Source organism: Cloeon dipterum, chromosome 2 (assembly GCF_949628265.1).
Source record: "Cloeon dipterum chromosome 2, ieCloDipt1.1, whole genome shotgun sequence".
In the NCBI taxonomy this organism is placed as follows: Eukaryota; Metazoa; Arthropoda; class Insecta; order Ephemeroptera; family Baetidae; genus Cloeon; species Cloeon dipterum.
The window spans coordinates 10,139,176-10,161,917 of record NC_088787.1 but is presented as its reverse complement, the minus strand read 5'-3'; the positions used below and the strand labels follow the sequence as shown (position 1 = coordinate 10,161,917).

The following is a 22,742-nucleotide window of genomic DNA, read 5'->3' as shown; positions in this document are numbered from 1 at the left end:
TAAATTAAACGTATGAAACAACAATACATCAGAAATTTATGACAAAGAAACATTTCGCAATTCTTTAATCCCTTTAATCCTCATCTTGCACAATAATTACCACAACGGTTATAATCAACAACGAGCGCTATGAATCTGGTTTCGCGGGGTAATAGGCTAAAAATAGCTCCGCCTCTTTAATAGGACCGGTGGGTGGGCCGATAAAACCGGTTACTTTCATCCTCTCCTTAAATTTCCCTGGCATACTGTATATTTTTAGCACATTATGAATCAAAATTAATTAATTTTAAATAAATCATTATAATTATACAGTATTAATCACAACTGGAGTTGGAGTAAACAGTAACGCAAATAATGAAGAAAATTTTGAAAATGTCTTACCGGTTTATTTAGGCTGCTGCTTGAGCGAATGGATCGAGAAGAAGGGGAATTTAAACTCTCGGTATCCTTTGAAGGCAGCGCCCCTAGCGGCCGATTTGGCGTTACATTCTTGAACAGAACGGCTTGGCCCCTCGCCATTTGCATTATCGTGAGAGTAAACGGAGCAAACCTTAAGGAAACGGCGTCGTTCTTAAAAATCTGATTGTAATTTGTGAAACAACACCGCCGGCCAGTCGCCCCGTGTCTCTGCTTAGTGCTGGTAAGGAGCCGCATTTGCGAAATCAGCGAGTGACCGTCGGAAAACGCCAAGAAGTGACATTTCGCGCAAGGATAAATAACGCGGTGCTGGGTGTGTCGTGTTTATTTTAACGATTGGTCACTACTCTTAACGAATTCCGTTCTATTTATCATTCAAACCTAAACTAATTACCGTTGTCAATCCAACTGCGCTCGTTGCGAGCCCGTTTGGCCTATTTTTTCGGCCTCAAAGCTGCTTCGGGGGTTGTAAACACTGCCTTGTTGTCAGGTGTATTGGCAGGTGCAGCCACCCCCGTAGCTGCTGGAATATATCGTGATTTTTAAAATTCTTTCCGAATAAATCAATGCGTTCAATTCATTTGAGTCGGAATGAGTAGAGAAACTTATAGTTCCACGTGAAATCTTTGGGTTATCAGTGAAGTGACGCTTGTTTATCCTTGTGAGTCATCGAATAACGATCACCTTAAAGGAGTGGCGTTTTCCGGCTGCGCTTCAATAATAAATGATGCGAATTAACTCGTAAAATTTTCTTCCGCAGAGTCATAAAGGGCTGCAGACATGAGCTACCACATGCCGCAACGCCATGGTAAGCACAAATTTCGACCGAAATGACCATGTTACGAAATCCGTTACCTTTCAGGAGGCTACAACATAAGCGACCGGGATGCCGAGACAGCAATGTGGCAACAAGGCTCGTACCTTGCCCCAACCCAGGACTCTGGCATCCACTCTGGGGTGCCGAGCCAGACGCCCAGTCTGGTGGGCAGGGACCCCGGCCCTGAGGAGGAGGATGGCGGCGACGACGGCCTGTTGTTCGACATGGACAACAGCACTTTCACGCACACGTTCACGCAGGGCGAGGTGGACGACATCAATCAACAGCTGAGCCAGACTCGCAGCCAGCGCGTGCGAGCCGCCATGTTCCCCGAGACCCTTGAGGAAGGGACAGAAATCCCGTCAACCCAATTCGAGACGACTCATCCATCGGCCGTGCAGCGCCTCTCCGAGCCGAGCCAGATGCTCAAGCACGCCGTCGTCAACCTGATCAACTACCAGGATGACGCTGACCTCGCAACCAGGGCTATACCTGAACTCATCAAGCTCCTCAATGATGAGGACCAGGTCGTCGTCTCACAGGCCGCCATGATGGTCCACCAGTTGAGCAAGAAGGAAGCCTCTCGTCATGCCATCATGAACAGCCCCCAGGTGAGATTCCTGATCAATTTTTTTTGTATTAATTTGTTGACAGGATTCATGAGCCTTTAATTTGCACCGTGAGTAAATAATAGCAAACATTTTTGTCCAAAATTACTTAATTATTGCTCGATTGGTCTCATGGGTAGCACTTGCTCACCACCAGGTTTTTACCACTCAGTTTTTATTAATTTCTTGCGCAAGAAATGATTTTTTTCCATGTATCCCCTGTGAAAATCTTAAACTTTCCTCTACTGTGCCAATTTGTTCTTTTAAATTGCCTCAATTTTTCCAAAAATTTATCTCTGACAATTTTTCAAGTCCAGGTCATGAGCTAATTATTAAAAAATTATTGAAAACTGAGGTGCAAACATTGCCTCCAAGAAACTGGTTAATAAAAAGGTTTTATCCACTGCATTTTTTTAAATGCGGTTTTTTTGCAACCCTGGCACTGCATTTTATGTTATATATTAGGGTTTTTTTGCAACAACGATAGTCTGCTTAATGCGTGGGTGAAAATTACCCATTTTTATTTATTTAATATGAGGCCATGAGGCTCAAAACTAATGTTCAGCTACATAACTCAAAATTCAGAAATGACGCTAGATAAAAATTTTAATTCGTCAATTTCTTATAATTTCATGAAAGAGTAAAACAAATTGCACGTTTGTGTGAAACGTACAAACACAAGATAATCCCGTGCAAATATCTTTAAAATATTTCATTTTCTGAGCAAACCGCGAAAAAATTAACTATTTAAAAAAATATTTTTTACCATTAATCTCAAAGATGAGGTTGAAATTATAAATTAACCAGACATTCTACTTGAAAAACCAAATATAGCGTTAGTAAATCTTGTGTCATCCTCTCTTAAATCCTTATTTATTATTTTTGTGCAAAATTTAATCCTAACTCATCCCTCTTTGTAGATGGTGGCTGCTTTGGTGCGCGCCATTTCGAACAGCAATGACCTGGAAACGACCAAAGGCGCTGTGGGCACACTGCACAACCTGTCGCACCACCGCCAGGGCCTGCTGGCCATCTTCAAAAGCGGCGGCATCCCCGCCCTGGTGAAGTTGCTGAGCTCACCAGTAGAGTCCGTGCTCTTCTACGCAATCACCACGCTGCACAACCTGCTGCTGCATCAAGAGGGATCAAAGATGGCCGTCCGCCTTGCCGGCGGCCTGCAGAAGATGGTCGCTCTGCTGCAGAGGAACAACGTCAAATTCCTCGCAATCGTCACTGACTGCCTGCAAATTTTGGCCTACGGCAACCAGGAGAGCAAGCTCATCATCCTCGCCTCGCAGGGCCCCATGGAGCTTGTGCGCATCTTGCGCTCCTACGACTACGAAAAGCTTCTGTGGACCACTTCCAGGGTCCTCAAAGGTAGATTACTCGTCACTCCACGTCTTGATTTTATTTTTTATTATAGTAATTAGCAAAACATGTAAATTAGGGACAGCAAAAATGACTTCATGGGTTTGATTCAGGAAATTTTTTGTCGCTTGATTGCTGGGGAGGATTCTTTCTAAGTTATTTTTTAAACCGAATCATTGATCTAAAAGGAAAGCAGCTAAAAAATGCAGATTGCGAACACAATCGGCGCTGAAACTATATTGTTGATTTTTATTCCTTTTATTATGGAGGCGAATTTTTTTTCACTGATCGTCGTTTTATCTGGACTTTTTGCTAGAAGAAATTTTAAGTCAAATTAATACCAAATATTTTATTCATAAAGCACTTGCAATTTTGCACCCATAGCAAATTGCAATTTTAGCATCACAACGTTGGTTTTTGATTAAAATTATGCTTCATTTGTACATTTTTTATTTTTAAAAATTCAAGAAATGTAACATATTTTTTGTAAATGAAAAATATTGAAACAGATACAAAGATCTGCATTCTAGACATATTTTAAATCTAATTTATTTTCTGCTATTCTTGTCAACAGTCCTGTCTGTGTGCTCGAGCAACAAGCCTGCCATCGTCGAAGCTGGTGGTCTGCAGGCTCTTGCTATCCATCTGGGCCACCCCAGCCAGAGACTGGTCCAAAACTGTCTTTGGACCCTGAGAAATCTGTCTGACGCTGGAACCAAAGTGGTATGCAATTGCAATAACCATTGCTGTTGCTCAATATTGAAATCATATTTTAAACTACTGCTTAAAATTTTTGGAACCGCCCTTGAATCGCATTCTCCTGCTAAAACAAAACAACACGGACTAGGCATTGGAAAGGAAAAAATCCCTTGCATCTCAAGTCGATTTCCAATTAGTCTTGCTAACAGCAAGCCAGAAACATCACCAGTTTCCACGCCTAAAAGGATAATGCTGGGCCCAGCCAATTTACAAAACGTGCATGTCACACCCAGCCGCGCTTTGCCGCTCCAGCCACATAATTTTCAGTTTATAAGTCATCCCACAGCTCCAGCTGCCTTGCCTCTGGCTAAACTGCGCCAGCCGCGCCGGTTGCCATACAATAATGTTTCAAAATTGAAAAGAACAAGGAGGGATGATGACGAAAATTTGCCTCCTGCCCTTCGGGCTTTGTCTGGAAAGGACACAATCCCTTGCATTCAAGTTGATTTCCAATTAGTCTTGCTATCAGCAAGCCATGAACATAAACAGTTTCCACACCTAAAAGGATAATGCTGGGCCCAACCAATTTCCAAAACGTGCATGTCACACCCAGCCGCGCTTTGCCGCTCCAGCCGCATAATTTTCAGTTTATAAGTCATCCCACAGCTCCAGCTGCCTTGCCTCTGGCTAAACTACGTCAGCCGCGCCAGTCGCCATACAAAAATGTTTCAAAATTGAAAGAGCAAGGAGGGATGATGATGAAAATTTGCCTCCTGCCCTTCGGGCTTTGTCTGTTATGACTAAAAAGTGGTCGCGCTAGTTGGGCGTGACATTGCTCAGCTGCTGTCATAATCTAAAGGCTCAATAATTTAAAGTACATTTATTCAGCCACCTAAAAATTGAGCGTTCCTTGATGATTATTATCACATTTTGTAAAATCATATGATAGGATACAAAAATTTATAAAAAAAGCATCTGAGAAGAGGCCATTACTTCTGAATACTCTGTCCAGGAGGACAGTATTAAAACACATCACTAACACTCACTCACTTTTTTAAAGTAGTGTTAGTGGTGTGTTTTAATGTTTCAAAAAAGTCTTCGGTGTGGAGGTAAGTGGCCTTTGAGTGGGCTGGGTCCCTGTGCTATTGGGACCCAGGTTTCAGCATTCATATACTACGACAGTACGCGCCCTTCCCGGTTGAAAGGGATAAAAATAAAATAAATTAATAAATTGTCTAGCCTTTCTTTATCCTGCCATACCTGCTGTGGCAATACCCAGTGAAAAGGATGTGAGAGTTTGAAAATCGGGTGTGCGGCACTGTTGACTCGCAAGGTCCAGTGCCCTCCCTGTGATTTTGATCTTTTCAATATAGAGATATTAATTTAACGCTCTGCTGCTCCAAATACTCTGGGAGGAATTAAAGAAACTCCCTTAAGGAAATCTTTATTAGTAGCGCGGCTCTCGAAATCCTAGAAATGACACACAATACATCTAGGCAGTGTTCCGAGTTTTAATCCATGGTGGTTTAAACCAGGTTTAAACCACCCTATTTTAGCCGGCTTTATTCTGGCTTTTTTGAATTTTTCTCACAGCTTATCAAAAATCCACAAATTTGTTTAAAAATTTAGTTTTTTGTTGCAGCCAAAAAAGCAAAAAAAAAAAACGGATTAAGCCGGATAAAACCAACTCGTTTTAGAAAACTGCATTTCGGAACACTGCATCTAGGTCTTGATGAGTCGAAAGTAAACCTGAATTATAGGAAGGACTCGACGGACTACTGCAAAGCCTGGTTCACCTCTTGGGCTCTGCCGACATCAACTTCATGACATGCGCCGCCGGAATCCTGTCCAACCTGACTTGCAACAACCAGCGCAACAAGGTTGTTGTCTGCCAGGTGGGCGGAGTTGATGCTCTCGTCCGCACCGTCATCAACGCTGGAGACCGCGAGGAGATCACCGAACCTGCTGTAAGTTAAAATTCGTCTTTCCAAACTTTAAACACTCAATAACGTTTTGTCGTTTGTTCAATTAAGCCAAAGAAAACTGTAAAGTCCCTAATTATAGCTAGAAATATAAATGGTGTCATATTTTGATCTTGTAACATGTAAATTAAACGATTTTATATTTGTTTTTGGTCTAAATTTTTAAAATTAAACACTTCTCAGGTTTGCGCTCTTCGCCACTTGACCTCGCGTCATGTGGAGGCTGAGATGGCGCAGAATGCTGTGCGCCTCAACTATGGCATGCAAGTGATTGTGAAGCTTCTGCATCCCCCATCCCGTTGGCCACTCGTCAAGGCCGTCATTGGGCTGATCCGCAACCTGGCCCTGTGCGCCGCCAACCATGCTCCCTTGAGGGACACTGGCGCCATTCACCAGCTCATCCGGCTGCTCAATAGAGCCTTCCAAGACACACACCGAGTATGTTAATTTATTTGTGATGCGTTTAGTTTCTGCTACTCGATTCCCCAAGCTGATGAAACAGTTTAAACTGCCTTTTCTTTTTATTTAAAAGTGAGAAAACAGTCATTTGAATTGTTTCTCAATTCGTGTTTTAGAATAATTCAAAGTTCAACTATAGAAATATGGCATGTATTCAATCACAAATTCAATTAACCAATCGAAAAATTATATTTTTAGCAACGTGCTAGCTCTGTGGCCAGTGACACCAAATCAGCTCCATCTCCACAACCAGGAGGAAACGCGTCTCTGGTGTACGCAGAAGGAGTGCGCATGGAGGAGATCCTCGAGGGAACTGTCGGTGCCCTGCACATTCTTGCTCGCGAGCACAACAACCGCAACGTGCTGCTCAACCAAAGCACCATCCCAGTGTTTGTGCAGGTGAGAATTGTCGGATTATACAATTTACATTAGACTTCTATGGAGTTAAAAATGATATTTAATCTGCTTTTGGGCGTTAAGCGAATTAAACTAATGTTCTATTTTTTGCAGCTCTTATACAGCGACATCGAGAACATTCAGCGCGTATCTGCTGGCGTCCTCTGCGAACTGGCCGAAGATAAGGAGGCAGCTGACATGATGGAACGTGAGGGCGCAACTGCTCCTCTCACCGACCTCCTTCACTCCCGCAACGAGGGAGTCGGTGAGTGATTTTTAAATTGACATTACCTTTGCTACCGAATACGAAACAATTTCTGACACAAAATTGTAGGGAAATAATTCTAGACACTTAAAATGGTTGCCATGATTATTTTGTCATGTCTAAATTATTAAATAGTGTTTTTTGCTGACCAGAAAGGTTTTTAAAAATAAACTAAGAGGATTCTACCATTGAAGTCATGTGAACCACATTTATGAATGTTGAAACAATGTGAGCGATTTTTTTATTTAAAGAATTTCTAATTTTATTTTGTTTAATTCAGCTTTAAATGATTAGACTGCACTTTTTCAAAGAGACAAATCAATTGATGGCTCAAATTTTAATTTCTAAAGCATGAAGTTAAAGAATTTTTTATTGAGGACGAAAACTTAGTTAATAATCTGGTTGCCCAGCCCTCAGAGAGTTTTTTTTTTTAGTTTGGAACCAGAGGGAAGGTACCATTAAATTGTTGCTAAATTGTCTCTGCATTTGTTGGCGGCTTAAAAATCAGGGCTTTCGAAAAAAGTTCATCAGGAAACAGTAATATGAAAATTAAAATCTAATGAAATCTCGTTCTTGCTTCAGCTACTTATGCTGCTGCGGTGCTCTTCCGTATGTCTGAGGACAAGCCTCAAGACTTCAAGAAGAGGCTGTCGATGGAGCTGACCAGCTCTCTCTTCAGGGATGACCACTCCCTCTGGACCGGCGGCACCGACTACAACATGGCTCCTGATCTCCAAGTGAGTGCAAAGTCGCAGTCATTCTCGATTCTCACCCAGCGACACGCGTGTTCAGTTTTGAAAAATTCTCCACAAATCATTTTTGGCACGTTTTTTTATTTGAATCTTCGATCCGGGGGTCCTCACACACTTTTCACGTTTTGTTTTGAGTTAATTTTGGTTCATTCTCTTGCCCGTCACGATAGGATATGCTAGGTGCAGCTGACTTTGAGGGTTTGTATGTGCAGTCGCCACCACAGCGCAGCCACCACAGCATTTACAGTGGCCAGAACCAATCAGGTAACCAATCGCAAAAACGCACAATCTGGTGACGGCCGGCACAGCTGACTAACCTTCCACCACTCGCTGCAACTAACAATAACATTCTAATCCGCTTATATTTCTCTCTCTCTCGCTGCTTTTCACACCTGCATTTGGGCGTCTTGTCTTTTGTTTGCTCCTCTCTTGGCCGAACGGAGGCTGATTCCCTGCTGTTTTGTCGTGTCATTGCAGCCTATGCCACGCTACCAGTAGAGAGCCTGCAAGACCTCGACCTGAATCAACCCCAGAACAACCCTCCGACGCCGTCGTCGCTGCCCCCGAGCGGCGGCCAGCAGTCTCCCGCGGTGCCCAACCCACCGCGCGACAACGGCAACCAACTCGCCGCCTGGTACGACACCGACCTCTGAATATTGCATTTCAACACAGACACACACTTCCGTTCTTAAGTTTAGACAGTACAACAGGAATAATTTCAGACTCTGCACTTTGATTAATTGCTAGTGGTAAACTTAAACATAAATTGAGCGTCAGGTGGTGCTCATCCTTGGTCCCAGGGGTTGGTGGATGAAATGAAACAACAACTACTGTGGAAAACACTTGATAAAAGAAGCCTGATTTCGCGAGGATTTTTATTTTTATTTTCTTTTCTTTCTGTCGAGGTGTTTTTTTCTTCCATTAAACAGATAACGTGCAATGAGACCTAAATTAAATTTTAAGCTTATGCTGCCCTGGGACCGAAGGAGCTGAGGAATTGTTTCATTCACTTCAGTATGCAAATATATTATATTATATCAATGTTGTATGGTGCTTGGGACTGGGGTTGACTTTACAATTTTGGTAAGAAACTTTTTAGAGTACTCCTCCCCCCCCCCTCCTGTCAGCTGGCAAGCGTAATGACAAATATCGAGCTTCTACGTACAGTTAGATAACTGAATCACTTACTAGGCTAGATCTCAAGCGAATTGGCGGGCGTCGGCAGACTCCTCGCTCGCTCTGCGAGTGCAGAGCGGACGGACGGACGGAGGACGTCTACCGATCGGGCCGAATCTTTAGTTTGACTGTCAATGTATGTCGTTTTATATTCAATTAACCTCTAGCGAGCGTACATTATTATTATCATCATTACTCGAGACGAACGCGTATACTTGTCTTCTTCTTTAAGAGAGTTCGATGCACAAACCAAACGGATCCGACGCATATTTATTGATTGACTGAAGAAATGATTACTTGTGCACTCTTCGCTGTTGCATCCCTCAACGCCTTCAGTGTAACATGTTTACCAAACCTGTTACACTGAAGGCGTTGAGGCAACAGCGAAGACGCGATTTGATGAGCAGCTTGTGTGTGAAGCATGATTCATCGAACAGAATAATTTCCGAGATAGGGTTTTGAGCAGCTCCAGTTTACACTACTCTTATATAAGTTTTAAAATAGCGTGTAGACGTACATTTCAATCGCAGCATAAAGACGGCTCTTATTTCTATACAACATTCGATCGCCCAGTGTTTGCCATAATAATATTACGACCGACGTTCTTTTTATGTAGATGGAACTATATAAATCACGCAATTATTTGTAATCGAAATAAATGTAACTACCGGTAACTACCAAATATTCAAGCTTTTCATTTTGTAAAAAAAACATTTTAAGTCTCTATTACTTTTTATTATCGACAGCTAGAACTGAAACGGCCAGAAAGCAGCTTCTTGGAAATTTTTAGGTCTTCATAGCATTTTTAAAATCACTAGCCACCTAAGACATTTTAAAAAATTTTAAGCTTCAAATTTCATATTTTTAGGTGTGTGTATAGGTCATTAATTCATGGGACACACAGGTAAAAAAACTGCTCCCGACGACCATTATAAAATTTTCACTTTCTAACGAAATTTCTCTTTTAGAAAAAATAAAAAAGTGCAAAAGTTGCTAGGGCCATGAATTTCGATCTTTTTTTCGTATAATACGCTTTTAGAGCTGTTTGATTGTTTTGTTGAGGCAAAAACAAACGTTTCAAGTTGCCATCTTTCAAAGTGAAATGCCTGAAAGAAAGCAAATCATGCTCCCATTACATATAAAATTACTATAATAATATAGGGAAAATTCAATATTAATACGTGGATTTACGTTCCTAAGTATCTTTTAATATCTAGTTGATTAATATTTGTAGACACACAAGGCTATGCTGGTTGAAACATTCACACTTCACAATTTTTTTTTTAAAATTAGTTTCGTCAGTAAAAAGTTCTGTATAATCCTATATTGGTTTCGCGTCAGTTTGTGTTGCATATGGTTCTTGTATTTATTCCTAGCCTGAGGCCACGTCAGAGCAGAGATGTTCTCCAAGTGCTTCGTCAGGAACCTCTAGATCCTCATCTTCTGCTGCTGGGGGTTGATCAGTCTCGGGGCCTTTCTTCTCGTTACCATCACTGGAGACATTTTTTGGCGTCTTGTTTCTTTCGAGTCTTTCGGCGAATAATCGCTCCAATTCCTGGTTAACTTCTTCATCAGATGGATATTTTCCTGTTTTACTATAGAGTACAATTTTCACGCTTCCGCGATGCAAGTCGAAGTATTTTTTTTTTATTGTTTAGATTTGCGCCTTTTGTTCGCCATTTTCCTTGTGGGCGACTTCAAATTATACCTAGAAGTCATAAAAACATAAATATGAGAGCGAGAAATAGGAAAATATTGAATTTTATATAGGGGCTTTAAATAAATATTATATTGTCTAAATATAAAACTTACGCGACAGCACACACCAGAGAGATCAGATACAAAAGGTCTGTCAGCAGTTACAGCACTGGTCGCGGCTTTATAGAAAAATAAAATTGTAAGTTTTAAAATGTATTTTTTGATAAAAACTTACCCTTTTAAAAACCTTTTCTTACGCCTTAAACTTGGGAGATGATTTCGCTCCTATTTATCCCTGATAGTGATCAAGAACGAAAGTGCTCCGCCTCTGCTGCAAAATGAGCAAGAACTCTGGCTTATTGGCAGCTACCGACCGAGAGGTAAAATGCACGAAATTCTCAGCATTCACTGCATAGAATAAATAACAAATATTTCCAACTTCTTCCTCTTTATGATAGCATCCCGTGCAGAAATTTATTGGCAAAACATATTCCAGGAATAATCCAACTTTGTCAAAGAATATTCCGCGAGAATATAATTCGATTAAGAAATGTTTACGCTTTATTTAATCCAGGATTAATCCATAGAATATTCCAAAAAAGATATTCCAGGAATGTTCCTGGATTAATCCAAAAGGAGAACTTTCGAAAAATAAAATTTCTCCTTTGGTTTAATCTAGGAAAATCCTGGAATATCTTTTAGGAATATTCTTTGGATTAATCCTGGATTAAATAAAGAGTAAACATTTCTTAATCGAATTATATTCTTCTTATGTAGCTTATAATATTCCTAGAATAGTCTTTTTTCCCCTTTTAGATAATCTTAGAATATTCCCAGAACATTTCCTAAGGGTGAATTTGGTTTTATTAGGTAATTATTTAAATAATCGACTACATATTATTTTAAATTAAAAATTTTCAAAATTTATTGATTTATCGATGCATTTCACATTTTATCAATTCATTACATTTACATTTTATCAATTCTTCTTATAAACAATTACAAATATGAAATAACTAATAGAGATGAGAGTCATATCATACAGACAATAAAAGGAATAGATATATATTATGCGGCCGATGCGTGAAACTTTACCAAAATCCTCCACCTGGCATTTTACATATTAAGACTTGACAATTTATCCTTTTTTAAGAATTTGATGGTACTAATAATATAGGCACTTGGCGAACAACACATTTGACCATCGACGCGTTAGAAATAAAATAAAAATCAAATAAAGTTGTATTAAATTTGCAAAACACTCATTTTGTCTTTTAAATTATTTGACATTTTAATAAATTGTTCTCATTTTATTAGCAGAATTTACATCCATTTTCATCTTTCTTATTAACTTACATGAATAACAAGCGCCGCACTTGAAAATGAAATTACTATTTTACGCTAAATCTGCGTAAGGTGCAAAACTATAGTGGGGTGTATCAGCCTGATCAGGCATGCAGAAGATTATATATATTATGCATTTTTTGCTGTCGTGACTCTTCAGCAAAAGCTATATTTATACAATAAGCGGTGTTCTTCAGGTCACCACCGCATTATCTGCATTCAGAATTTTATGTCCACACTGTCTTCTTTCGATCTGCAGTAAAATTAATGAACCTCGTCTATACACTATTTTGTATGACATATACTCACACTTCTAGCTCTGATGAGAAGAATCAATGTTAATCCCTATATTCTAGCGTGAAGTGTGAGTTCGGCGGAAATGGTGAGTCTACCATATTTATACCAAAGCAATAAAAGCTAGTCGATCCGGTAGTTGAGACTATAGGTCAATATGGGTAATTCCAAAATTTATAACTCTAAACACAAAAATTTCGAATGAAAATCGAGTACTAAATTAGTAATGCATCTTTCATAAGCAATTTGAATTTGCTTTCATATATAAAAACCCAAATTTAAATAAACATTTCTTTGCCACTGAAAACATAAATATCACACACAAAATGAGGTTTTGATAAAAATTTATTGCTTAACGCTAAACAAGGTCTATACGTTACAAAACGTAATTAATTTTGTCTCCAATGAAAATTCCACTTTCGGTATAACCGTCAAGAATGTTGATGAGTTCTTCATCCACAAACCAGCTGGTTGATTCGTTATTAATATTAGCGCCGAAGAAAAAGGCAGTCACGTCCGGATATTCTTCATTTGTTGTCCTACCATTTCTCAAACTTTTTGCAAGCGAGGAATATTCACTCCTCCGTTTATTCAAGTAAAACTTTAAGCACGTCAAATTACTAAGGCAAGCTGCCGCGCATTTGATGAACTCTACAATTCCATTGAATTGCTCCACACTGACGATAAGAGCTAAAGAATCAACATCCAGATCTATGACGAGAGTCTTAAGCTTCTGCAGGATTTCTTTTTTGGCGACTTTTGAAGTTAGTTTTTGCAGATCTTCGAGGCAGGGGTCGCTCAAGATGACTTTCTCCAAGTCTGGTGCACACAATATATTCACCATCTCGTTTCTGCTTCCGTTCGGGCTGCAAATGAATAGGAAAAGGTACGAGAAATTTATTTAGCTGATAAAATAAAACTCATTCAAAATTATTATGGAAGACCACCAAATATTATTAAATGTCATTTTTGTTTAAAAAGAAATCTATAACATATCGACCTATTAAGGCCATTTTGCGTGTTTTATGGAATTCTCAGGTTTATAAAGCAGATCATATATATTATAAGCCTTACAAATGCGTGTTTCGCGCGTACATGGTGTCAAATAGAAATTCGGACGCACAGGAAAATAAGACGAGCGACTGGAATTCCCATAACCTTATTTTAAATAATACTTACAACGTAAAATTCAATTCCACTTCTTTGAGACGAGCGTAAAAAGTGATTGGCTCTGGGTCGCTGATAACTAGCCACAATCGTAGTCTCTCAAGCAAAGGGCAAGCAGTGAACATGCGACTTAAATTCAGGAACGGTTCAATTGTGCGGTCATCGTGTTGGATGTTCAATGCGTTTAGTTTAGCTCCGAAGGTGTAGATAAAGCAGAACATAACGTAAGGCGGGAAGCCGAGGAAAGTCAAGCTCTCAATATTGGAGAACTTCAAAGCATAATTCACATCTTTCCACTCCCAACCATCGTGTGTATACCAAAGCATCTGAAATATTAAAAAGTTTCAATGGCCTTGAAACTATCAAATAAATTTCTAAAAATATAACTTATTAAGTTATACCAATAATACTATATTACATATAATTTTTTTACCATAATGTGCCTGACGTGAGGATTTTTTAAGTGCATGTCTTTCTTTGGGAAATCCATATCAAAATCTATCATTAAGTGTCGGAGATTTGAGCATCCAGTGACTACTTCGTTTGGAGTAGAGGGGTCGTAGTCACCTTTTGGGCGGAAGAGACCAGCATACTCATGTAAAACGTGAAAATTCGAAAGATTCATCAAGCACTCTGTTCTAAGAGTATCATTCCTCCTTGCCGTGTAGATGAATTCTTTCAAATTCGACATGCTTCTTTTTAATCTATCAGTACTCTCGACAGGATCATAATGAAAATGGTGGTAATCGTCAAAACTGTCTGGAAAGTTGATGCTGAGGATTTGCAGGCCTGGAAGATTTTCGCACAGTTGGAGTACGTCTTTGAGTTCGAAGCAGCACCATTCATCCAGCCTAAGGACCCGCAGATTTTTTAGCTGGCACAGCGCCTTCAACATCTCAGCATCCACGATCGAATCGAATCTTCTGTAGTACCGAGGGGTTTTGCTCGACAGCAAAAGCTCTTCGATGTTTGGAGTGGACTGCGAAATCCTTATCACTGCCTGCATAATATGAAATAATGTAGATTCTAATTTATTTTTTTTTAAATACAAACCGATTTAAGATATTGATATTTCAGCCGAATTGGGCAGAAAGACAAAAAGGCGGTCAAGTCGATGACCTTGAGACCAAGTGCCATGTAGAGCCTTAGAGCCGGGCACATCAAGATTCTCATGTCACTTTCCTCCCGAATAAGACTCGTGCACTCAGTAGTCATGATGTATTTCACAACCTTCACGAGCAGGGCTGAAGCTGAAAGTTAAATTTGGAACATTTATTGAAAAATGGACTGGATCGAAGATAAGAAAATATATGATATCACTTTTTTCGTTAGTATTTAATAATTGCTTTTCATTTTGATGGGCTAATTGTAAGAGCTGCTGCGTAAGAGGATTCAGCCAGCTACGTGCAGTAGCGCCGCGCCGACCGACCAATATTAGGTTACAATTTGAGCATAATACACAGAGGAAATGAAATGACTGCGATCCTTGATTAACAAACAGTCAAAAATATATAGTCAGCCCTGTAAAAAGCGGCATGTGATTTGTTTCAGTTGCAGCGGGTGATTTTTTTATTCAGACAGGATGTGCAGTGCTTTCGCTTTCCCAATTATTCAAACAGTGCATCAACTCTCGTGATTTTGGATTATCTTTGGGCAAAATTGGGCACATAAATACTAGTTTCTCGCCTGCTCTTCAAAAATTCCTCAACCCCAAAATTTTGGTACATAAACGTTTCTGGTCAATTTTCCTACCTAAATATTAATTTTTTAACTTACGAAGGTCTGTGATGTAATGAATTTTGGCCGCGGCCGTTGGTGAGAGGCCGAAATTCAACGCGATTCGCCAAATGCGGTTCTCGCAGTAGCGCGCGCGTAACTGCATGCTCTTGGCCAATTTAAACTGATCCTGGTCTGCCATTGTGAAACAAAGCTAGAAAAATAGCTTTCTTAGGTTGCTTCCGTTTCAGAAAAGCAGTAAAATGATGGGAACATGTAGAGTGCTGGCTATTATTTCCCGCAGCTCGGTAATTTTATGGCAATGGCCCACACGTGTGTGTTTTTCAAGGAGAAACGAAGCAAGACACATGTGTTGAGGAAAACCATCAGGTGGCTGACACTCCCTCTAGTGGGGGTGAACTACATTAAAATAGTTTAGGGGTAGGTGGCGGGAAACGTGCGTGCAAGCTAACTATAAATAATGTGTGTTAAAACGGGCCGGGTTTAATGCAAAATATAAATTTTTTCGAAAGTATTTTTTAAATGTTATTGTTACAATTGTTATTTGAACCAATTAATATTTTTTCCCTAAAATTGGTTGTGATAACATGTTCCTGAATCATCAAGAAATGCATCATAATGAATCACTCACGCTGAAAATATTTTGATCTTGGAGTAGTAGTGTGCATAAACTGAAATTCCTATATATACGTGAAAAGTTATTAGGTATTACGTTATTAAATGTACCACTATTGCTTTTTGTTTGTATGGTATTTCCAGTATTCATATATCACCATGTAAAAATATAAGAACCGAATTATTAAAAAAAAATTATTTAGGAGATTCTGCACTGCAAAAGAGCACGGTCTGACAAAATGCTTTGTTCAATTCAAAACAACGAGGGTTTCAAACCACTTAATCAGGAAGTGTGTATTCATAATTTTTAAAGGTTAATTCATGCAAACTTGTGTGTCTGAATAAACTCTTCCATTGAGAATTTTTATTGAAAGGAAGCTTTCAAATTTGCTTAAATTTTAATTAAGCCTTAAAATGCAAGACAAAATTGGGGGGGGGGGGAAATTTTCATTTATGGTAAAAACATTTATAGATTTCAAATCCCAAAGAGTCAAACAAAACAAATTCCATCGAGAAAAAAATCAAGATTATTTTTCTGCGCTCAAATTTCAGGTAGTACCTATATAGACAGAATGATAAAATAAAGAGCAGTTTTCACTATCTCTCAACAGTTTGTCGGTTTTAACCCCATTACGTTTGATTAACAGGCGGCTGTGGTCTTGTACAAGGGATATTTTTGTGAGTGGAAGTTGCAAGTATGAGTGAACATTTGTATTGCCGCAACGACTTGAAATGTTGGCTGAAAAAGTGCACTTGGCGGAAGGTAATTTTCGAATTAAAGATGGACCAAATCAACGTCATCATCGGCTTCCTTTTCTTAAAAGGTTCTACAAAACCTCCTGTCGAGAATGGTCTTGTACGCATTTACGCGATGCGCTTCTGCCCGTTTGCTCAAAGAAGCTTGCTTGATGCTGCGACCGCTAAAGGGATAAAGTGAGTTTCTTTATCTGAGGTATGTCCTTTACTTAATCAAGGAAAATATGTGAAGAAAAAATAGCAAAAAGTTAGCAATTTAAGATTTTAAAATAATACATTAATTTTTATGAACAATAAATTTAATTAATTATTAATCATGTAGATATATTGTTGTGACACTCTGTTACTGACCTTACACGCGCCATGACCAGGCGCAAATATCGACATCCCGTACTTCACGTCCTCGAGGTACTTGCCTGGCCGTTCCGTGTGCTCCAGCTCCGGATAAAGGATTTTGCGACCGTTGCACACAGCAAAAACTGACGTAGGAGGACGTTCGTGGCCTTCAGGGAGGCCGTCTGAGTGTTTGGCAACCGAGTGGGCCGCGAGCAACCTGAGCGGGTGCACATCGAAGAGCAGGGGGTGGAGCGGAAGTTGGCGGGCGGTAGGCCGCATGGCCGGCTCTGCATGCAGACACTGTCTGATGAAATCCTTCTGCAACTCACCCTCCAGACTATCGATGGCACGCTTGATCTGGTCGGGCGTGATGGGGCCCGACTGCTCGCCTGCTAGTTCCAGCACGGCCATCTTAGGGGCGCACATGCCGAACGCGAAAATGTCCACGGCCGGCGTGATGGGCGCGTTTGTGCAATACTCGGGAGTGAGGTAGAGCGCGTTCTGCGCCATGCCCTGGCAAGTTTTCACATGGTGGTTGATGGCGTCCGGCGCCACAGAACCAATTTTTACCAGTCCATTGTGCACTGGATGAAAAGAGTGTCGCAGGTGAGGTTGCCGTGCGTACACAAAAAGGTTGCCGTGCAAATAACTAAGCGCCGATAGGATTTGTGAGCACCACCGTTTCCACGACTGGAAGGGCAGTTTCTTGAGGTTGGTTTATCCCGCTTGAGGAAATGCTTCAGCGAGCCACTGCTCATGTACTCGGTGATGAAAATAACCTGCGGCTTGTCGTAGTGCGTGTCAGTCCAGTAGCGGTGGAATTTGACAATGATCACGTGATCCACTTGGGTCAGGCTCTCACACACCATGTGGATGCTGTCCACATGTAAAACATACTTCAAACACTCCCTATTATTCCAATCTGGGTATTCATATCAGTGCATCTGAAATATAACAAAAGTGTTTAATGGATTTGAAATTATCAAATAATATTCTAAAAATATAACTTGTTATTTTATTTTTTTAACATAATGTGTCTGACGTGAGGATTTTTTAAGCTAATGTCTTTCTTTGGGAAATACATTTCAAAACTTGTTTCAAAGTGGCAAGTTGGGGATCGGACTTTTTCCGCGGCACGAACGAATTGCAATAAACCAATTTCCCGCCACTTTCAAACTCCTACCTCAAGGTTAACAGATAAGCCAATAGTCACGCGGCAACACTCAAGGAGAACTCAAGGAGCAAAGGAAAAAGCGACTGTGACGTCACCCTTCGGGGCAAAGTCTTAGAATACAGTAACGCGCTAAATCGCTCTTCCGAAAAATCGCTATTTTATCCAAATTCCATCATGGAATACTGGTCTGACGACGATTCTGCCTACTCAGAGAACGACGGAGCACTTGTAAGTAGTGTTAACTGAATTTTATAAGGCTTTTGGGGGTTAAAATGAAGTTTAAGTTGACCACACAATGACACTCTTAAACAATCATGGCCGCCGCCTTTGGATCCGTAACACGTGCACAAACAGGAGCAGTAGTTAATATTTTCTTAAAAATTTTTTATGCGTCAATAAAAAGCTCTTTCCTGATTTTCCTTTGAGCTTGAATTAAAGTTCAGAGTAAAAATTATGCATCGCGATTTTTATGCTTCTCGTATGGGTACAAAAAGGCGAAACATGCTTCAAATAAATATAATTTCTGCTGCACAAATTTTGAAGCACGTGATCAAGAATGCTTTCCTTTGAAATTTAAATCTCGGATATCCGAGTAGGAGTTGTTTACATGCTAATTTGGTGGTTAATAAATAATGAATGTTATTTCGATATGATCGTCCCGCTTGACACCGTTCACAGGTTTTGGAGGTCGAATTTGAATACCGAGAAGACAAGCCCAACGCCACAATCTTCGTTCGGCTTGTTGACGGACCGCTAGCCGCCATCTTCAAGGTGCACAGCGAGGCTTTGAAGTCCAGCAGCCCAGGACTGGCCGCTTCCTTCTGTCAGGACTCGTTCCTCGAGCTGCAGGCCCTCTGTCGTCCGGACGTCGACGCCATGAATGCGGCCCTCAGCCTACTCCACTCGAATAAGTTGCCTCAAGTAGATTCTTCTCTCAAATCTGTCATTTTTAGGTACGGTCTGCTTTGGCAAGCAGATTGCTTGTGCCAGGAGGTGCAGCACGACCTCTTGTGTGACAGCGCTCTCGACGCCTTCTTTTTGTACGACCTCCTGGAGCAAACTCGCAAAAAGGACCTGTACCCATACCTGTCTCACCGGCTTCTCAAGCAGGTGGCGGAGGACCCGGTGTCCGTCTTCGAGTCAGCAGCGTGGGGGGTCTCCCACGTCCACAGTGTGGAGGCAGTGCTCAGCTTAGACAAGTTCCCTGCCGACCTCACTGAACTACACCTGCTGGACGCCGCTCTATCCTGGGGATGGCACGTTTTTCAAGCTTCCGGAACAAGCATACCGGCACCAACATTTTTCCACCGGCTGTTAAAAAAAGTGAGATTTGTTTCAATTCACCCTAACCAGTTTTCTGCCGTAGAATCCAAGCTTAAAGGCATCCTTGACGAGGACCACCTGCGCAGCATTCACAACGGCGTCCTGGCTGGTTGTCCATGCAGTTTCCCGCTATGCTATTCGAGAAGGTCCAGGTATTTTGGCAACTCAGTTCGAATGGAACCCTGCGACTGCTGTCCCCCGTGGCCGGCTTGATGTGGAGACTCGAAGAGGAACTTCCACATGTAAATATTTGTACATATTTTAGGATTAACTTGAATCTAGTGTGATTTTGCATGCGTTAGTATTATACATAGTATTAATTTCACAAGTAGACATAGATTAAAGACGAGATTTAAGGTTTTTTGTGTTTGCATTAGCTGCTCGCTTTTGCAAATACTTTGACCGTTAGTTTCGGGCTTTAATGGCAGTTTTTTAGGGAAATAGCTGTCCAGTACAAAAGGATTCAATATAGTTTAGTTCATTATTTCCTTCTCTTAAATTGAAAATTTAGCTTGTTTTTAATGTGAATTCAAAATTTAATTTATCACAACTTTCGAATGGATTTCTTTTGCTTTAGAGGGGGGTATGTAACTTTTACATCTATTCAAATATTAAATATTTATTAGATGACAAAGTACTGCTGACGAGGCTTTGATAGCCGAAACAGCTGTTTCCTTAATAATTTGATTTTTAATTAAGAATTCAATAAAATGTATCAACTCCTCAGAAGTTAGGTAGTGGCCTATTGATCGTGTTCAGATTATATAGTCACTTCGCCAAGCTCTGCTGGCAGCGATTAGAGAGGATAGGAGTAACCGGCAAGAAGCAGTAGCTAAAGACACCGCACCAACCAATGAAGAAATCGAACAATAAATCGTTACGCGCCCGGAAAAAAGTAATTATTCATTGTGCGTTAGCGAGCAAATGGTAGAAAAGGTAAATCGTGAAAATGGTAAATATAATAATAAGGTTGCGAGAGCCCAGACCTCTCTACAATGTACCTCAAAGGATTTCAGGAGCCAAGTCAAAGGATAGTAGGGACCTGCTTGTCTACGTTCCTAAGGGAAAGAAGCAATTCTACATGAACTTCCTATCATAAATTATATTGCAAAATGGAATTTTTCAATGATTTCTGAAATAAATGGCTATTTTGAAATTAGTTGGATTTCACTATTTTTCCACGAGAAATAACTCCATCAAATATATTGTTTTTTTATACCCGGATTAAACAATTATTGTAAACAACACAGGAAGATAGGGAAGCGCCCCACGTCAGGGGCCCCTGGTGGGCCCCTACGGGCCCAGCGGGCAAACCCTCCGGGGTCCTCGGCCACTCAGGGGTCTGGTCCGGAAACCACACTCGGACATAATTGATTCGGCAAATCCTTACACACCTCGCGTATTTTATATAGGGAACTAAATTATTTTCAGAAATTTAATGTTAAAATCCAATTAAAATATGTATCATGATAGATGAATAATATGGTGTTTAGTTCAAATAATCAATAATTAATAAAACGTTTATATTTAATTTAATGCGTTTCACACTTTTTTCATAATTTTGGGGCAAATATACTTCAGATTAAAAATTATTTTTGAAACAAATAAAGGACATTCATAAATCGTCTTGGAAGCTTTTGGCTGTTAAATAGTTAACCATTTTCTGGCTTCAATTTAGTTGTACAATTTGAAAATAACATGGCAAACTGGACTTACTTCGAATGTACCTGGCAAATAGAGGGTAATTTCTCCGCTTCTATTGTATTTATCAAGACGATTTATTGTTTCAAAATAGGCGGAAATGAGTCATTTAAAAAGTGGGGTCGTTAACACGGTGAGTGTATAGTTAAAGCAGCAGACAAATAAAACCCTATCCTGTAAAATCACGAGACTGCAGTTTTACCTTTTGCTCGTTGACGCACAATGAATATTCACTTTTTTCTGGACGCGTAACGCAAAATGGAAATCTTCATCTGCACAAGATTGTTTGGAAACAACCTGGACGAAGTTATTCGGAACGGAAAAGCATAGCGTAGCCCAGATAAAAATGTTTAGCTCTCATATTGCAAACATTTGACGTCTCGTCAATATTTAAAATTGGATTACCGGTTCAAATTCATCAGCGTCTTCCGACGTGACACATCTGGCCAGAGTTTTCACAATGCCCTTGCAACTCGGAGCCAATTCTTCAGTGCCATCTTCCATATTTTCAAGGCAGAATTTAGCCTGTTCCAGGGCCTCCAATGCTTTCTTATCGGTCACAGTACCAGAAATAATGGAAGGCAGGTTTTTTTTCCACTGCACAAGGTTCTTCTCTACCTCTGAAAGATCAACTCGCTTCAACTTCTTCTTTGGAATACTGTTCAGATCTGAACTTTCTTGTCTGGTCTGATTCTTGATGAACTCCTCCAGGTTGGCCTTCTCCTAGAAATTTATATTGTAACTTACAACTTTCAATTTTCGTCGGAACACAACAATGGCTAATTTCATGCTGGGGATGAACTGAAACAAATTCTTCAGAGACTCCAACTCTTTAAGGTTCTCCTTGGAACGCTGGGTCAGCTGATCGAAATTATTGCCCAGCGGCACTTTGAATTTGTTTTCCAACTCGCCGCGCAGCTTCTGTGAATGAGAGTTCGTTAGTACAATGTCAAATACTGTACATATATATATGCATGCCAAAATATTAGCTCGCCACATCATATTTCTGTCTTTGCACACATCTTATTTATTATAATATAACTATGCAAAGCAAAGAAAATTTCTTCATCTAGACCTATGAATTTGAATTAACCATACATACACTTTTGGTACAATATGGTAGATATACACATGTGTGTGTATATCTGACTGAAAAACGACGAGCAGGGCATACGCATTAATGAAATATTAAACCCTGCCAGGAACCACAAAATTAAAAAATTTTACTTTTAAAATTATAAGACAAGTGATCAACAAACGAAAGAGGTAGAATTTTTGTACAATTTAAAATGGTCGTATGTCTGAATGTATGTATCTAATTAGGAATAACAATGTATGTAATGTGTATCATAAACGACGTGCTACGAAATGAGAGTTACGTACATGCATAATAATATCCATAATATGCACATTGTAACAATGTTCATTGTAACAATGACCTTTCTCGCAATCATAAAACATTATGCGCACATATTATGTACATTACATAATTATTATCATAATAATGTACATACATTTAAATATGTAAAAAAATTAATAGCGACATACTGCTGGTGCTGGAATGTACGCGTATTCCGCTTTGCTTCAACTCCTCAAATTCTTTGCGTCCAGCCCGATATCCAAGCGTTCTGTAGAATAAAACCACCTACTTCTTCCAA

General features: G+C 40.0%; 2 protein-coding genes and 1 pseudogene across 3 annotated transcripts; 1 reads left to right on the top strand and 2 right to left on the bottom strand.

The window, feature by feature from the left end:
- Nucleotides 1-484: 484 nt before the first annotated feature.
- Nucleotides 485-9,608, top strand: arm (armadillo). Of its 2 annotated transcripts, XM_065477937.1 has the most exons (12): nt 486-640; nt 1,178-1,225; nt 1,280-1,845; nt 2,763-3,219; nt 3,785-3,933; nt 5,670-5,876; nt 6,075-6,329; nt 6,549-6,749; nt 6,861-7,011; nt 7,594-7,748; nt 7,934-8,027; nt 8,241-9,608. In XM_065477937.1, exons 2-12 carry the CDS (start codon nt 1,198-1,200, stop codon nt 8,414-8,416), a joined length of 2,439 nt encoding a protein of 812 aa, XP_065334009.1. In that variant the 5' UTR covers nt 486-640; nt 1,178-1,197; the 3' UTR covers nt 8,417-9,608. The 2 variants fall into 2 exon arrangements, with proteins under 2 accessions (XP_065334010.1, XP_065334009.1); XM_065477938.1 differs by lacking the exon at nt 7,934-8,027 and having other exon boundaries at nt 485-640; nt 8,241-8,402.
- Nucleotides 9,609-12,548: 2,940 nt separating this feature from the next.
- On the bottom strand, nt 12,549-14,420 carry LOC135936669 (uncharacterized). Its single transcript, XM_065479567.1, has 4 exons — nt 14,282-14,420; nt 13,876-14,231; nt 13,455-13,768; nt 12,549-13,141 (listed from the first exon to the last, which is right to left on the bottom strand). Exons 1-4 carry the CDS (start codon nt 14,286-14,288, stop codon nt 12,652-12,654), a joined length of 1,167 nt encoding a protein of 388 aa, XP_065335639.1. The 5' UTR covers nt 14,289-14,420; the 3' UTR covers nt 12,549-12,651.
- Nucleotides 14,421-14,533: 113 nt separating this feature from the next.
- On the bottom strand, nt 14,534-18,715 carry LOC135936670 (nuclear receptor-binding protein-like; annotated as a pseudogene).
- Nucleotides 18,716-22,742: the final 4,027 nt, after the last annotated feature.

What these genes read in the sequence shown, in the direction of transcription:
- arm (XM_065477937.1), top strand. Translation starts at nt 1,198, where the DNA reads ATGAGCTACCACATGCCGCAACGCCATG. An exon ending in CCACATGCCGCAACGCCATG is followed by an intron (nt 1,226 to 1,279) that starts GTAAGCACAAAT and finishes GTTACCTTTCAG; the next exon opens with GAGGCTACAACATAAGCGAC. An exon ending in CTGACGCTGGAACCAAAGTG is followed by an intron (nt 3,934 to 5,669) that starts GTATGCAATTGC and finishes CCTGAATTATAG; the next exon opens with GAAGGACTCGACGGACTACT.
- LOC135936669 (XM_065479567.1), bottom strand. An exon ending in CTCACGTCAGGCACATTATG is followed by an intron (nt 13,769 to 13,875) that starts GTAAAAAAATTA and finishes TTAATATTTCAG; the next exon opens with ATGCTTTGGTATACACACGA. An exon ending in GTGGAATTGAATTTTACGTT is followed by an intron (nt 13,142 to 13,454) that starts GTAAGTATTATT and finishes ATTCATTTGCAG; the next exon opens with CCCGAACGGAAGCAGAAACG.